At 38.8% G+C, this 15434-nt stretch overlaps 2 protein-coding genes across 6 annotated transcripts; one reads left to right on the top strand and one right to left on the bottom strand.

Annotated features, from left to right (window-relative positions):
* Nucleotides 1-90: 90 nt before the first annotated feature.
* On the bottom strand, nucleotides 91-4129 carry pdzd11 (PDZ domain containing 11). The gene is given in 7 exon segments (XM_034543556.1): nucleotides 91-1441; nucleotides 2085-2145; nucleotides 2394-2492; nucleotides 2603-2677; nucleotides 2679-2744; nucleotides 3545-3651; nucleotides 3821-4129. Coding segments are annotated over 6 exon segments (429 nt in total). The 5' UTR covers nucleotides 3638-3651; nucleotides 3821-4129; the 3' UTR covers nucleotides 91-1406.
* Nucleotides 4130-4808: 679 nt separating this feature from the next.
* Nucleotides 4809-14515, top strand: gdpd2 (glycerophosphodiester phosphodiesterase domain containing 2). 5 transcript variants are annotated; one of them, XM_034544310.1, is made up of 17 exons: nucleotides 4809-4936; nucleotides 6530-6602; nucleotides 6724-6959; nucleotides 7634-7737; nucleotides 7882-7975; nucleotides 8201-8260; nucleotides 8349-8447; nucleotides 8552-8645; nucleotides 8942-9087; nucleotides 10151-10233; nucleotides 10868-11027; nucleotides 11137-11343; nucleotides 11444-11592; nucleotides 12249-12396; nucleotides 12488-12570; nucleotides 12652-12677; nucleotides 13759-14515. In XM_034544310.1, the coding sequence occupies exons 3-17, from the start codon at nucleotides 6873-6875 to the stop codon at nucleotides 13830-13832; spliced, it is 1614 nt and encodes a 537-aa protein (XP_034400201.1). In that variant the 5' UTR covers nucleotides 4809-4936; nucleotides 6530-6602; nucleotides 6724-6872; the 3' UTR covers nucleotides 13833-14515. The 5 variants fall into 5 exon arrangements, with proteins under 5 accessions (XP_034400201.1, XP_034400198.1, XP_034400200.1 ...); XM_034544309.1 differs by having other exon boundaries at nucleotides 4825-4936; nucleotides 6463-6602; XM_034544308.1 differs by lacking the exon at nucleotides 12652-12677 and having other exon boundaries at nucleotides 4825-4936; nucleotides 13759-13990.
* The last annotated feature ends 919 nt before the right edge of the window (nucleotides 14516-15434 follow it).

Here is a 15434-nt window from a genome sequence, read left to right as displayed (position 1 = left end):
TAAGGCTGACTACAAAGAAAAGGTTTCCCCGAATTCAAAAGGTTTTATTTCTGTTTACGTTCATTGTGGTGCTGAAAAACACTAAGATCATCAGATGGAGCACCAACAGTAATTTATTTATGAAAGTAGTGTACAAAGGAATGAAGACAGTGTTGAGATAAAACAAAAATAATTAACCTACTGTTACCTAGCACACTGCATTAACATCCAGAGGTATTCAAATGTTTTCTATAATGTTAATTAACTATACTTCCAGAGCTTGTATCCATCTGAAAATGAAATACCCGACAGTCTTCAGTTGGACTTAATCCTGGCTAACATCAGTCTCCTGATTACAGGTTTACTATGATACTAAGGCATGGTGCACTGTCATGTTAGAAGTTATAGTTGTCAACAGTTTGGCACCTCATATACACAGTTCATACATTAAATTAAAATATTCAGCCCAGAAGCAGGTTACGGAAAATAAAAATGTATGAAACATGAGCAAACATTCAACAGTATTTAGTAACAATAGCAGTCACTGAACTATATTTACACACCTTAATATTCATTAAACAATTTTTAAAAACTTGTTAAATATTTAGAATGGATGTACAGTATATTCACAGTGATATTAAGATCAGTGATATTTACCAGAAGTCTTGCACCATCATTTGCTCTCAAAATATGTCAGGCTGTCTCTGTAGCATGTGTATCAGTGCATACTGAAATATGCACATTTTACATGTACACACTCAGTTACCAGTTTGTCAATATAAGACACATTAAAAAAAAAACTGCATGATATGCTTTTGAAAAGCTGCAGGAAAAGCTACTAAGTGGATCTTGAGTTTTAAACAAAAACTGAACATTAAACATTTCATGACGGTATGATTTATATCCAGGCTGATTTGTTAGTGTTAGGTAGGTGTACCTAATAAATAAGCAACTAAGCATATGACTACTTCATATCTTTGTCATGAAGGCAAATGTGTACAGTACACATCTGCTACTCTGTGCTTGATTAAAATATATGTCTCAGACTACCGTAAAAACAATTACAGGGCTTGAGGAAAAGCAAATGTGGGGTTTATGTTGACTAGAAAAATATGTATTAGTTCCATAATTTATGATGTAAAATGTCTATTAAGTGTCTGCTTATACCGTATCTTCCTTCACTTCCTGTGAATACATCCTGATAGAGTAGAAATCGTTATGTATACCAGTAGATTAGGGTGGCAGAAGAAACTGAGTATATAACAGAGTAGCTATTGTTCGTACATGGAGGACTTTGAAGGAGGCTGTTAGTCATACATCAGTCATCTTGGGGCTGAGACAGAATGGAGGCCAGAGTCTGTAGGAGGGTAATGATGAGCAGTGACGCAGCTGTCCAACTCCCTTCTCTCCCTCCTCTCTGCTGCCACCTAATGTACAGTCCTCTCCTTCTGCCTTTGGTAGTCTGATAGACGAAAACACACAACATTATAGTATTGTCTTCCATACCCAGTACGATATAATGCGGTGACATGCAGTGAGATCAGCCATAGTTATCTTAGCTGATGTCAGCTGCTGCCAGTTAAGTGCGGACATGCTCATTTTCCTGAGGGTTGGTCCCCAAGAAGGTGGCATTGAAGTTCTACTCATCTTACAGTTTTTCTCAGTCGCTTTAGTACATTTCTCAGATCAGAATTTTAATTCACACAATTATTTGTTTAATCCCCACATTTATCTAGTCACGTGTGCACATCATAAAAGCAATTTTCTCATTTCTTTTGAAAGTGCAAGTTGCAAATGCTTTGGCAAATTCATGAAATGATTATGTGGAAATGTCCGTTGTTTCCTACTTTATCAATCGCTCACGTCATGTTGATCGAAATGTATTATACTGGTTCATGGCTATATTTTAAATAAGGATCAGTCAAGAAACACAGTTGGCTAATCTTACAATTTAAACACGTCAATAACTGTACATGAATTCAGCAGTTATACAAATAGTGATTGGTCATCAAAGACAAAGTAAGAGTGCAGTACAGACTGTTGATGTGAGTTAGAGATTGCCGTCATTTTCACTTTTTGATATGATTTTCCAGAGTAAGACTTACTGTAAGGAAAGAAGCGAACCCTCATCAGTATCTCTCGCGCAGTCTTCAGAATGTCTACAGCCTGAAAAGGAAGAAGGAATGAACTTAATGCAATATAATAAAAAGATCACTGATATAAAAAGCTGTTCAACTTATTGAGGCATTTATTACATATTTAAATGGGAATTAAAATACTAAAATGGTGTTCTAAAATAAAGGCTCATTTCAAACAGACATATTGACTACATTGAAGATGTAGTAGATAGTGTATAATAATGTGTTGATTATTATCTGTATGGATCTCAAGGTGAAAGCACTGCTCCTACTTACTCTAGAGTGCTCTATGTCTTGGAAATCCACCTCATTCACAGAAAGAACCTGGTCGCCCTCTTGCAGACCTGCTCGGTGGGCATCTGAGTCTGGAACCACCTGCACATTACACACAATCAGAAATCCCAACGTGGGAACAATTAGTCAGCAGCACCACAAGCAAAAGTAAAAAAGTAAAAGCCTTACCAAACACCAGGCTACACACACACCTTGGATATAAAGATTCCCAACTGTGACGCCTTGCCCCCACGGATGTTGAAGCCCAGCTGGGCTCCTGGAGGTTTTCTTGAGTACAACGGTACGAGGCAGAAACTGGGTGAGCTCATTGTTGTAGTCAGGGTGATGAATCCTCTAAAAATGTACAAAGAAAAGAAACGCTGACAAAATACAAGGAGAACAGTGCATGATATCTATAAAGGCCCTGTGAGCCTGATTCTTCTAAATCTGATAACCTGCAGTTATGTTACAGGACATCACAAACCAGAGGATTGAGAACACACACATTACACACATCTGAATCAGCAGGAAAAGCTATATACACTTAGTTTGAAAGTTAAATTATGAACCTATACATTGGGAATCTTAAAATAGTAGATAGACAACAAACAATCTTAATTCAAGGTCCAATTATTTGCTTTTTGCAAAGCTTTCAACTGCATTACATGATCGTCACAGTCTGTCAGATGTGAAAAATGTTCTTGATTTATCTTTTCGTTCATCCACTGACTCCTAATCGATGACTTTCTCCAGTCAATGCTGTGATCGGTGTTAGTCAATGTGACGCGTTTCCAGCCTCGATAAAGGTCTCTTGTGCAGGGACAAGGACACATGGGGAACAGACTACATCGACTCTCTGTGACCACAGATCAGAACGATCAAGGAGGCCATTTACATCTCACCGTTACACAATGACAAGGGTTATGATCTCGCCCCCAGATACAAGCACCTGTTATCATGTGACTGAAGTTTCATACTAAGGTCCTGTGATGACATCCGTGCAACCTCCATGCTGAGAAATTGAAAAACACCCACACATCCCCTGATAAAGACCTGAAAAGCTACTAAACCTCTGTGGACCTCGAGTTCACTTTTTTTCCTGTCAGATATTTGTATTCAAGCACCAGGTGTGGTTCTAATCCTAAATGGCATACCTCCTGTGGGGCTATCCATGCTGGTGGGTTCTCATATGAAGGCAGAAATACGACTGGGAGCTGGTAGTCATCGTAAGGGATTTTCTGATCCATTGTTTATGAAAACACTTAAAGACAAAAATGTACATCGTCATGAAAAGCTCTTCCTTAAAATGTAATGTACCGCTTGTTATAAAAAAAATGTGTATAATGTAAACTGCAGCATCAAAACGAGCAGAGACCAAACATAACAATACATACAAGTTACGTTCAGATCACATATTGTCGAATACTCACCAGGCTACTAAAATGAACTGTTTCCAAAAGAGTAACACTGAGGATAATTATGCAAATCCTGAAATCAATGTTTTATTGATATCCATTTGGATCAGACGATGGAGATAAAATGAGATAATTTCACACTAAACGAGAGGCTAGCTGAAGCTAAAGCTAGCTTACTGGTTAACTCCGACACGAGCCTGCTCCGCTCTCTTCGTCGCACGTTAACTAACTTTCACTGTTAACATCTTTTTCAACTATAACGACGAATGCAGTGCGTAACTTCTGTAGGAAAAAGTGCAGAGTGACAGCCATAAAACAACAAAGTGTCTCACCTGCCAGTCTGAAGGCGAGCAGGAAGCTCTTGTTCTTGTATGAACGCGATGCCCGTGGTTTCCAGTGAACTACCGCCACCTACTGTCAGGGAGGAGTCACCGCAACCCGCAACATATTCCATAGAATGGAATATGTTATATTATAAATCACTTTAATGTCGCAGTGAAGCAATTGGGCTAATTTCTCCTTACTAGAAATCATAACCAGATAATGAAAGATAATCTGTAGTCATTGTTGTGAGAAGTTTCATGTAGGAATTATGGTTGAAAGAAAAGGGTTCCTTTTCAAGTGACCTGAGGTGTGTCCTACAAAAGGAGTTCAACATACCTTGGATATCTTTTCGCTATCTGACTTAACAAACCCAAACAACCGTGATCACATTAAGCAGTCCTATGACGGGGATTATCAACTTGATAAGTCCACCCAGGGCTTCTCATATGGCCATGAACACATTATGTTTTGTTATAGGATTTGTGACCACGAGGAGCCAAAGTATCTGTCTAGACGAGTTGTTGCAGAGGAACTGTCAGTGTACACGTTCAGTTTTCTTTCTTTAAGCTACACGTTTCTTTCCGAAACCTACTTGACTTGAGCGGTTTCAAATCCTCCCTCTCTGTTTGGGCTACACCCCTTCATCCCTTCACCCATTCATGTATGACCATTCTCATTCAGTTCACAGACTCACACTGAAGTGGAAAGGATGCCAGACAAGTAGAGTGGAGGCCAACACAGTGGTTTTCCCACCAACTGTGTTTCACTGCCAGTACAGAGGAATTTAACAACACAGTGTGATTCATGGTGAGTCTCGTTTGTTTTGTTGGAGATAGATAGATAGATAGATAGATAGATAGATAGATAGATAGATAGATAGATAGATAGATAGATAGATAGATAGATAGATAGATAGATAGATAGATAGATAGATAGATAGATAGATAGATAGATAGAAAGATAAACCATTTTGAACCTCTATTCCTGCTGTGAAATAAAGATAAAATTACAAGAGAGATAACAACTAAAAGAACAGACATAATACACAAGATGTTGGTGTGTAAGTCTTAAGTGATGTAGAAGGTTGAGATGATTTTACAGTTACTGTTATTCCATATTTCTGTTAAAGAGGAGACGTTGATTACGTTGCTGTTATTGAAAGCGGTCACTGAGAGCTTGTGAAATTGACTTTATTTTCTTTCTGGATTACAAACTAAAGACGGAAGCTGAAAATTAAAGTTGGAGGTTATAACGTTTGTAATAACGAAAGTCCCAGCAGGGCAGCATGTTTTCTTGTTGACGATGAGTGTGAGGTGTGATGGCGGTTTACTCCATGTGTTTATCCTGGCATTAACATCACTCATTTAAAGAATATTTGATTGGATACTCTCATCAGTTTTTATTGCACCCACTAGTTAGAGTCTAAGTGGCCAACCAGCGTAAATTGATAATACCAAAGTGGCAGAGTGGATTTCCACGGTGTGTCTCTGCTATTGTTCAATCTGCTGAACAACGAAGAGACCAGTGCTGCGCTTTTATTTTATTGTTAAACGAAATTAGTAAGTGTGCTTATGCAATAGGTGGGATTATGTCTGGAAGGGAGAGTGACAATTGAAGTATGAATAAATAAATAAACAATGATGTCTTTCATCTCGTGTGCTTGACAACAATGACACTGTTAAGGCGCTCAACCGTGAAGAAGTATTTAATTATTCTTTGATTGTAAGTGGGACGTTTCCATTTATATATTGTTTATTGTCACATGCTACAGTTATTACTCAACATTCTGCTGAGATGTAAAACTCTCTTGAAAATATGTAGTAAAACCAGGCACCTCGTGTTTCACATCAGTGACACTTACACCTGTGGACCTGTGCAAACATGCACGGATTAGATGATAAGCTCTACTTAATACTAAGAGGGCATTTTATGGACTGGAATGTGATTGTTAAGTTTCGTCTCAGATTTTCCTGCATGATCTGTTCAAAACATAGGCCAGTATAAACTAAATGAGCACCCATGTGGGAAGATAGCTGGCAAAACCTCAAGTCAAATCAAGTCAAACAAGAAACCGTTGGCCGTGTTACACCTTTTTCACCATAGAAACCTTTTTGGTGGGTGACAGAGAAGAGGTGATTAGAACCCGGCTCAACTGCTAGATTATAAGCCCCAACATGTTTTATAGCATCTTGCTTTGCCCTATTCTCAGACTGCATATCAACATGGAGGTTCCTATCTAAACTACTTTAAACTAAACATTTATGAAGTCGCCATCTATGTCCAAAGTGTGTCCTTCACGATGTAAGTAATGTTTATTCTTTACTCACGGACAGTTTATTTCCTCCACCCCCTCTCTGTGCGTGGATGGTGCCTGTCACTGTGGATGTTTGTGTTGCAAAGGCTCCAATACTGTGACGTCACTGTGAGGCCGGTCTGTGGACTAAACTCTCAATACCCCATGGTGTTGGCCATTGTGAGTGCTGCCAGTGGCGATACCCCATTTTGCACACAGGCTCCATTGAGCAGGGATTGCCTTGATACCCCCTCCCTCATTTGCTTTCTGTCACAGTCGTCTTTTTTCCCCTCCTTCATAGGTTTAAAGGGGTGAATGCGGTCGGGCCTCTCCTTGGCATCCAGAGAAAGCGCTCTCTGGGCTCCCTCCATCCTTCAGGCTGTATCAGGTGTCCAGGTTGTGTTGAACAGGATCTGCACTTACCTACACGGTAAATGAGGAGGACAAGCGATGTCTCCAGACGACAGCTGTGGCAGAGTTTGCAGCAGAGGCTTATATAGCTGCCACTGGAAGCACTCAAGTATACCGAAGAGAAAAGTGAGTATTTGTGTTGAAGTTTTCAAATGTAAATATATTCTAATATGACCATCAGGGAGATACGTCTTTGGTGTTTTGATTTCCTTCACACAGCTCTCTATTATAGGTTGGTATAATTGTTCTCATCTATTTCAGCCTCCATGTTCCTTGTTTTTCCACTGAGCATAATTTTGACAAATCCCTGTAATCGGGGATTAGCATTCCACCGGACTGAATTCAGAAATGTAAAACATATCCAATGAACAGGTTTGCTATACGAATCACGTGTTTTACATGCATTTTAAATGTAACTGGATACCTTTTTCTAGAGAAAGCTAATCAGATATTAAAATGTAATGTAATGTAATGATGATGATGATGATGATGATGATAATGAGCAAAACTGTCTGCCCAGAAAAATAAGTGAACATGCAAGCTTGTTTTGGATTTATATGGAAGAGGCTTATGAAGGGGGGTGGAGCCTATAATTGTGTACAGAGAGGTGTGTTGTTGATAGTGAAAGAGTATGAAGGGACTGTTTGTGCACAAAACCAACATTGTCTTCTCTCCCTTTGGAATCCACACACATACTTTCACTTTCACACACAGGCAGCATACAAAATATCTTGATTAACCCTCAAATGCTTTTAAGTATCAGAAAATGATTAATAGTTCACCTGTTCTTTCCTTCTTAGCATGCACTCTGTTGGTTCTCGGTTGTGACCGTGGTCTCCCTGCTCTCCTTGTCCTGGATGTACATCTGTCTGGTTACGTTCAATGACCGAGACGATGTTAACTGGTGAGTGATCCCAAACATGCAGACAAATGAGCCGCGTTGGATCTCTCACAAAAGCCCAGATTCCTTTCTTTTCTTTCCATTCTTTCTTTTTTCGTGACCTTTATTCCGCTGACCCTGTGCTGCCCTCTTTTGTTCTATTATCAGGGAGGGCTTCGCAAATCTGAAACGATGGGTGAATTGGTTCATGGTGCTGATTATCATTTCTGCCGTGCTAACCAGCTACTGTGTTCTGCTGCTGGTGAGTATGTTGATTCTGTGATGTTGAAAACTTATGGTTGGGATGCAGTGACTGCAGAATATTATAGGAGGGGTTCATTACTGGCATGAAGTCTAGCTAAATAACAAACATTAGATAGCTTTTGTTTACCATGTACTATATATAACCAGATATTATGGATGCTTAAATCATTCTTCAACCATAGTAGTAAGTTATAGTTTCATAATTCCGTACCGTTCATTACAGCTCTTTGCATTGGTCCAAGTTGCCTTAGGGGAGCCGCTCAACTTACACTGGCTACACAAGGTACACATTTATCCACCCAACCTTATGCATCATCTATATAGAGTGTTCAAATTGTTGAGTGTGCTATTTGTACGTTTTCTCGACACAGATCTTCTTATTTTTTGGCGTAATATTCATCACTTTTGGAGTCACAGGAATTTGCCTCAAGTGGCAAAGAGAATGGCCGACTGTTCCTCTGTCACTGCAGGTACAGTGAGGCTTGTTTTTGGGAAGTAAATGCCTGTTTTTTGGTTTGTTTAGTTGTCTTGTGTACCTCATGTGTTTCTGATGTGCGTGTCGGCCTCCTGGTAGGCCACAGCTCCTTTCTTGCAGTTTGGTGCTGTTGCAGCGTTGACCCTGCTGAGCTTGTTTGTCTTCCAGGGCTTCCACATGGCCGAGGGGAAATGTATGTCATCAGATGTCATTTAAAAGCACACTTTGATCAGCTTCACATATGTATTTTAACACATGGCTGTCGCTTTACCAAGTTATAAGTATAAGTATACAGAACTATTCATGTGTCAATATCTGCGAGGGGAAAAGGATAAAAGGACTGATGAAAGATATTTGTGATACAACCACAGAACAAACAATGTTGGTTATTTACTCCCACTTGCCTTCTGTACAGCCCTCTCTTCAGACTCACCACAGTGTAAACAGCTGAAGAGAATGATCTTATTGTTTGACGTTTGTTCTCACCAGGGTCTAAGTTCCTGATTGCAGTGATATTTGTGGTGCTGTCAGCAGCCATCTTCCTGTGTCCCCTGTGCATCCACTCCCCTTGTCTGATAGAGCCGAACAAATTACCTGAAAAACCAAAGCTTTTTGGTCACCGCGGCGCACCCATGGTGAGCATCCTGTTTTACTTGACTACACCCTAAAAGTACACACATGGTCCACCTTGCATTGTTTTGTGCTTCTTTTCAACTTATTTTTCAACTTTAACTTTATTGTGCTCGAGGGGAAATTGGTCTTGCAGCCAGTTAACATCGAACTCTCAGAGACACACAGGTTAAGGGATATAAAACATGATAACATTTTTTTTTTTAAAACATGAATACCACACAAATTAGCTTCTTTGATAATGTTATCAATGAAGCTAATCACCAACTGCAGCAGTAAATGTGGTGGCCGGAGAGATGTGTAATTTCAAGGGATTGTTTGACATTTTGAGACGTATGCTATTTGCTTTTATTTTTTGCTGCGAGTGAGATAAGAAGGTTAATACAATTTGTTCAAATTTATTTTTACTTCTGTTTTCTGAACACATCAAACTATTTAACATGTTTATTATTAAGCTCTTATTGATAATGGTAGGTGATTTTCTTTTGTCTTTTAGACAGAACCAGACTAGCTGTTTCCAACCATCTCTGGCTGTAGCTTATTATTTTATTTAAAGGACAGACAGACAAGTTATTTCCCAAAATGTCAAACTGATAATTTGTAAGCGAGTCTAATATAAAAATGACTTCTGCATCCATGCAAATATCTTCATCTCCTGTCATCCAGAGCAAGTTACACAACACATAAAGCTCTGTTGTCAATATATTATATTGTTATTTGATTTGTTCAATTATTTGCCGAAGAGCAAAAACTCCTATCTGAAAAATTTACTTTTTTGTGAATAAAAAAATGAAACTTGTTGTCTTGCAGAATGCTATGTGTTAAGAATACCCAATACATAATACAAAAAAATACAGTGCAGTTTTCCCCACTTTTCCTGGCTCATTTTTCAGAGAGGAGGTTTTGCATGTTGGCCATCGATATGCTGCACTGTCCTCGCTAGTTTGCTGTGCTTCTGGGGTCCCCAATAAGCTCAGCTTAACACGGTTGTGTGCGTTCATTTAGCTTTAGGGTTTATCAGCCAAAGCACATGAGTTTGTCTCACCCATCTGTCCTCACTGTGCTCAGCTGGCCCCGGAGAACACCATGATGTCATTCAACAGGAGCATCGCGTGCGGAGTGACAGCCTTTGAGACAGACGTACAGCTCAGGTACGTGACTTCAGTGAACACGGTGTGATCTTTACAGACCCATCGCACTAACTGACCGTTAGTTACTGTTGCTATTGTCACATTTCATTATCTTGGCTTCTCTAATTGTAGGACAGACTTTACTGGTTGAAATTAAAACTGAATCAATTGGGACTTTCTACGTTGTCATAACATTTTACCCTCTTTCTCAAATATCCGCAACACAGAGAATTGTAGGTCAGAACAACCAGAAAAGCATTCTTATTTTTGGCATACTGCATTTTACATACTATGTATTGGGACATACTGAATGTTTTTCTGGCGTAATAAATATTTTGGTATTGGAACGCACCCCATGTCTGGCTGACATGAAATGAGAACCCTAAATATTCTCACAATATAATGCTTAAAGAATTGATGCTGCAGCTGCAAGAGACAGACAGATAGTCTGCATCCTCACCAGTTGATTGTCCATGTACAAGACTTGGATAAAGGGGTGACTTTGAGTGACAACATCCTCATAGGGGAAGGGTCTATGATCAGTTACTTCTCTCTGATCCTTTCTCCACAGAAGACAATACGGGTCACAAATTGCATAATGCACCTTTTGATTGTTTCGGCCTCACAGAGGATATTTTTTTCTGTTCTAACCCAGTAAAGACAGAATTCCCTTCCTAATGCATGACAATAACCCTGGGTTCTTGCGGCGAACGACAAATGTCAAAGAGAAGTTTCCCAATAAAGACTTCAGCCATAGCACCAACCTGACCTGGAAGGAATTACAGAGTCTGAATGCAGGTGAATGGTTCCTAAAGGTGAGGGCAGAGCTTTGACACATACCTGTCCACACACACTGACTCGTAAACATGTATGTGCTATCATGCTGCATGCCACAGTTACAGGATGTGTTGTCTGGCGTTCTAGACAGATCCTTTCCATTCAGTGTCCAAGCTCTCGGAAGAGGAGATGGAAACTGCCAGAAATCAGACCATTCCCTCCTTGCTCCAGCTCCTTCACCTCGCCAAGCAGCACAACGTCTCAGTGCTATTTGACCTATATAGCTCCAACCAGGAAAATGACACAGTGGACACAGTCAACACCATCTTGAGTTCTGGCATTGACCCAAGCCTGGCACGTCTGATATATTTAATTCCAATCAAATTTCAGATAGCTCATGATAATGCATATTTTGTTACGGTGTTATTCTTTTTGTTATTCTTTCTTTTTACAGGTCCTCTGGCTTCCTCCAGCAGAAAGAGAATATGTAAATAAGACTGCTCCAGGCTTCACCCAGATTTATGACAACGAAAGTGTTATGCTTAACAAAGGAGGGGACCACCTGAATATGAAATACAGCAAGTTTAGTTCAAAAGAAATCAGGTAAAGGGAAACTAAACACACCCATTATATCTAAATGGTGGTGCCAGGAGACATGGACAGCCGTGTGTTAATTAAAAGTGTGTGCGTGGCATACTAAGACAAAGAAGGACAAAAATGAAACGCAGTGCAGCAACATGTTTTGAGAAAGTGAACTACAAAAAAAGGAAATCACTGGACAGCACAGGTTAGCACTGTTTTTACATAAACATAAGTAATCTTATCTTTGATCACATGCATTTAGTCATAATGAAATTGTGTGTGGGATACATGTGTGTCTGGTTAGGGATCAGGATGCTTGTGATGGCAGGGTGGGTATATGCACATAAGTATGTATCTTCCCTGTCCATCCATGCAAGCAGAAATACTGTATGCTTTTCATATGATTTATAGCTTCTATTAATTAGGTTTTTTAAACCAATGCAAAAATAAGGAAAGTGTGATCATATTTATAATGACACCAAAAAAAAGAAAATACCAACAGGAGCGTATGTACATCAGCATGCACGTAGACATTCATACTTACAAAACAGACATATGCAGATACAGACCTGCATACAGACATCATTACTGTCCTGCTTTCCATAGATTCCTGTCTTCCAATATACTTCTGTCTTCGTTCACCTACATTGTAACCTCAACAAAGTTCTACACCTCAGGCACCTTAGGAGCAGGAGGGTTACGGTGAACCTGTGGGTGGTTAATGAGGGTTGGCTCTTCTCTCTGCTGTGGTGTGCGGGCGCCAGCTCTGTTACCACCAACTCCTGCCACCTGCTCAAAGACATGGACGGGCCCGACTGGGTCATGGTGAGCAATGCACACAGCTGCACGAACAGGAGCGCGCGCTTTACTTCCCTTTCTGGTTGTTTTGGTAACACCACATGTTTGTGTGTCACAGGCACCTCTTACTTACACAATAATATGGATTACAGTGGACATTGTATCTATTCTGATAATGACGGCACTCTTCATCTTGAAGTGGTAAGCGGCGCACACATTTGAGTCTTTTGTAAATGTTGATGAATGTGAATAGACTAACTCATCCACGTCACTGTTTGACAGGAAAACGCGTTTCTGTGACAGAAAAGGTACCGGACGATTTCAATATGTTAACATTAGGGTTGCAAACTAATGATTGTTTTCATTATTTATCTATGCACAGATTATTGTCACAATAAATCCTTAAGTCTATTAAGTCAACATTTCCCAAATCCCGTGGCAAATTCTTCAAATTTGTTGTCCCAAACCAAAATATTTTCATTTCAGTATCATAAAAATAAAATGAAAATCAACAGATCTGGAACCAGGAGAAGTTTGGGCCTTTTTGCTTGAAAAATGACTTAAGCGATTAATTGATTATGATTATTAGTAATATTTTCTGTTGATGTACTAACTTATTAACCGAGTAATTGTTTCAGTGTTAGTTACCTTAATGACAATGATACTAAAAAAGACTTCCGGTATTAACAGTATTAACAATTGGGTGTTGCGCACAGTGTTCCAGAACGCAGTTTATATTTTGATTAATTTTTGATCAATTATCATTGATATTCATGAATTCATGTTCCTCATTAAAAACAAATTAAAGTAGTGATATTAATCCAATCTATCCTTTGGGTTTGACTTGAAGTTAATAACGGGTTAATGCAACGAAAATAGGAAAATTAATTAAAAAAAATGTTTGTCTGTATTCTTCTTTAGAATATGTTATAATGCAAGCTAATGGACAAGAGGTGTAAAAACTGTAACTATGGCTCAATTAACTGTGAATACATTATTATCAATATCACATGTTGGATTGCCTGGTTGTAAAACAAAATTTTTACTTGGAACGTTAGACCTTTACATTGGTCAATTTATTAACAACTTGTCAACATTTACATTATTGTTTCCAAACATTAAAAATGAAGACTTGAATGATTAAAATATTTATGAACAAAGTTTTGTAGACAGTGAGAAATAAATTTAATATTATAATGTCATCATTCCCAAAAAGAAAGCAAAATTTAAAAAAATTACAACCCGGTTCCCCAAATGTTGTTCTTATTAATAGTTTACAACTGATCTAGAAATTATTAGAACATTATTTATCAACCATAAACAAATCTATAACAACTTAAAATATAGTCATTTGTCTGTTTTCATAGCTTTTTTTGTTACTCTACACAGGGACAGACAGGCAAAGAAACAATACTTCAACCTGGAACGAGAAAGAACTGTCTCCCTTCTTATCCACCGGGTAGTTTGCCCGACTTTTTCTGCCACAAAAATGACATAGATCCTTCTCTGCACCGCCACAATGGTTTGGACCTCGACCAGTAAGAAAGCAAGTTAATGTAGATAACCATACACTGTATTCTCAAGCCAAGAACTTTCAGAACTTATAAGATATTAACCAAATATTGGCAGCATGCCACTGGATGGCTGTTTTACTCTTTTGTTTCTGTTTATAGATTTAACTGGTTAACTGGGTATTAATCATTCTTCTGTTGCTACTGTTGTCTGATTGTATCATAGCTGGAAATATGTGTATATGCTGTACACTGAAGCAAAAGCACGATGACTATTTTCTACACTGTCCTGTGTCTGTGTATTTTATCCTTAACTACATACATATTTTTGTTTCTTTATTTCCGTATTATTAAAACAAATGAAACGGTCACATATTTCTGCACTCTGCCTTTTCACTAGAAATACAGAAATAAATGGCAGAGCACATTTTACCTGCACAATGTGTAGGTACTGTACTACTACTTTTTTTTTTTTACATTTAGCTGATAATAGTTCTACTTATGTACACATTTATGGAGCCATCCAGGCCAATAGTTTTGCTCGTTTGAAAAAAAGATTTGAACCTAAAAATGCAAGTGTTGGTCTTGAACATTGAACAATTCAACAATGTATTCGAAATAAAAATAACTATATGAAAAGTCTTGTTGGTTTAAATATAATTTAGATTCAGTTTTTTCAGTAGCAGATTTGATATTTTCAATCTTTTTTTCAGGTTCAGACTTTCGGCAGGGATCTGGCGTGGGGGGCGTTGTTTCAACTACAGGGGCGTGGTATCATGAGTGACAGTTTAACAAAGAAGGCTGAGGGCCTGCCTAAACTGCATTGCATTGAAATTATGACTCACTACTTTAGATACGACAGATTCACGGGATTGGCTGTAAACAAAATTGACGCAAGTGACTAAGTTATGTTTAGCGAGCTGTTTTAGACCATACTTGATAACAATAACAGAATCTAAATTATATTTAAACCAACAAAACTTTGCATACAGTTATTTTTATTTCGAATACATTGTTGAATTGTTCAATGTTCAAGACCAAAACTTGAATTTTCAGGTTCAAATCTTTTTTTCAAACGAGCAAAACTATTGGCCTGGATTTGGCTCCGTACTCATTGAAAGCAGCACTTTACTTTTACATTGTGGCATTTGCACTTTACTTGAGTCAAATATCTAAATATCCTCACTCATATGATAAATAGTTAAATCAATGTGTTCCCTCCACACAATGCAGTCGTTCCCACTTCACCTTCTGACTCATCTGAAACATGTCCACGGATATCGCCATGTGTAAAAGAAAATCAGTCTCTGTTGCCTCAGACCACCAATATTATGACTGGCAATGGACAATAAAAAAACCGATGCAGCAGGATCAGAGATGTCATTCTTCCTTGCCAAAAGCCTGGCGCCTACATTACCCATAGTGCAACTCAACCGCCGACAGTTAGTTCGGAGATTCGATTCGGTGTTAAGCTAGCAGTTAGCAGCTAACGTCGCCTGGAGCTGCTCGCCTCCATCCGAGATGAAGAGCGGGCTACAGGGGTCTGGTAAGAGG

This window comes from Cyclopterus lumpus, chromosome 10 (genome assembly GCF_009769545.1).
Source record: "Cyclopterus lumpus isolate fCycLum1 chromosome 10, fCycLum1.pri, whole genome shotgun sequence".
NCBI classification, from domain to species: domain Eukaryota; kingdom Metazoa; phylum Chordata; class Actinopteri; order Perciformes; family Cyclopteridae; genus Cyclopterus; species Cyclopterus lumpus.
This window is presented reverse-complemented; position numbering and strand designations above follow the sequence as displayed.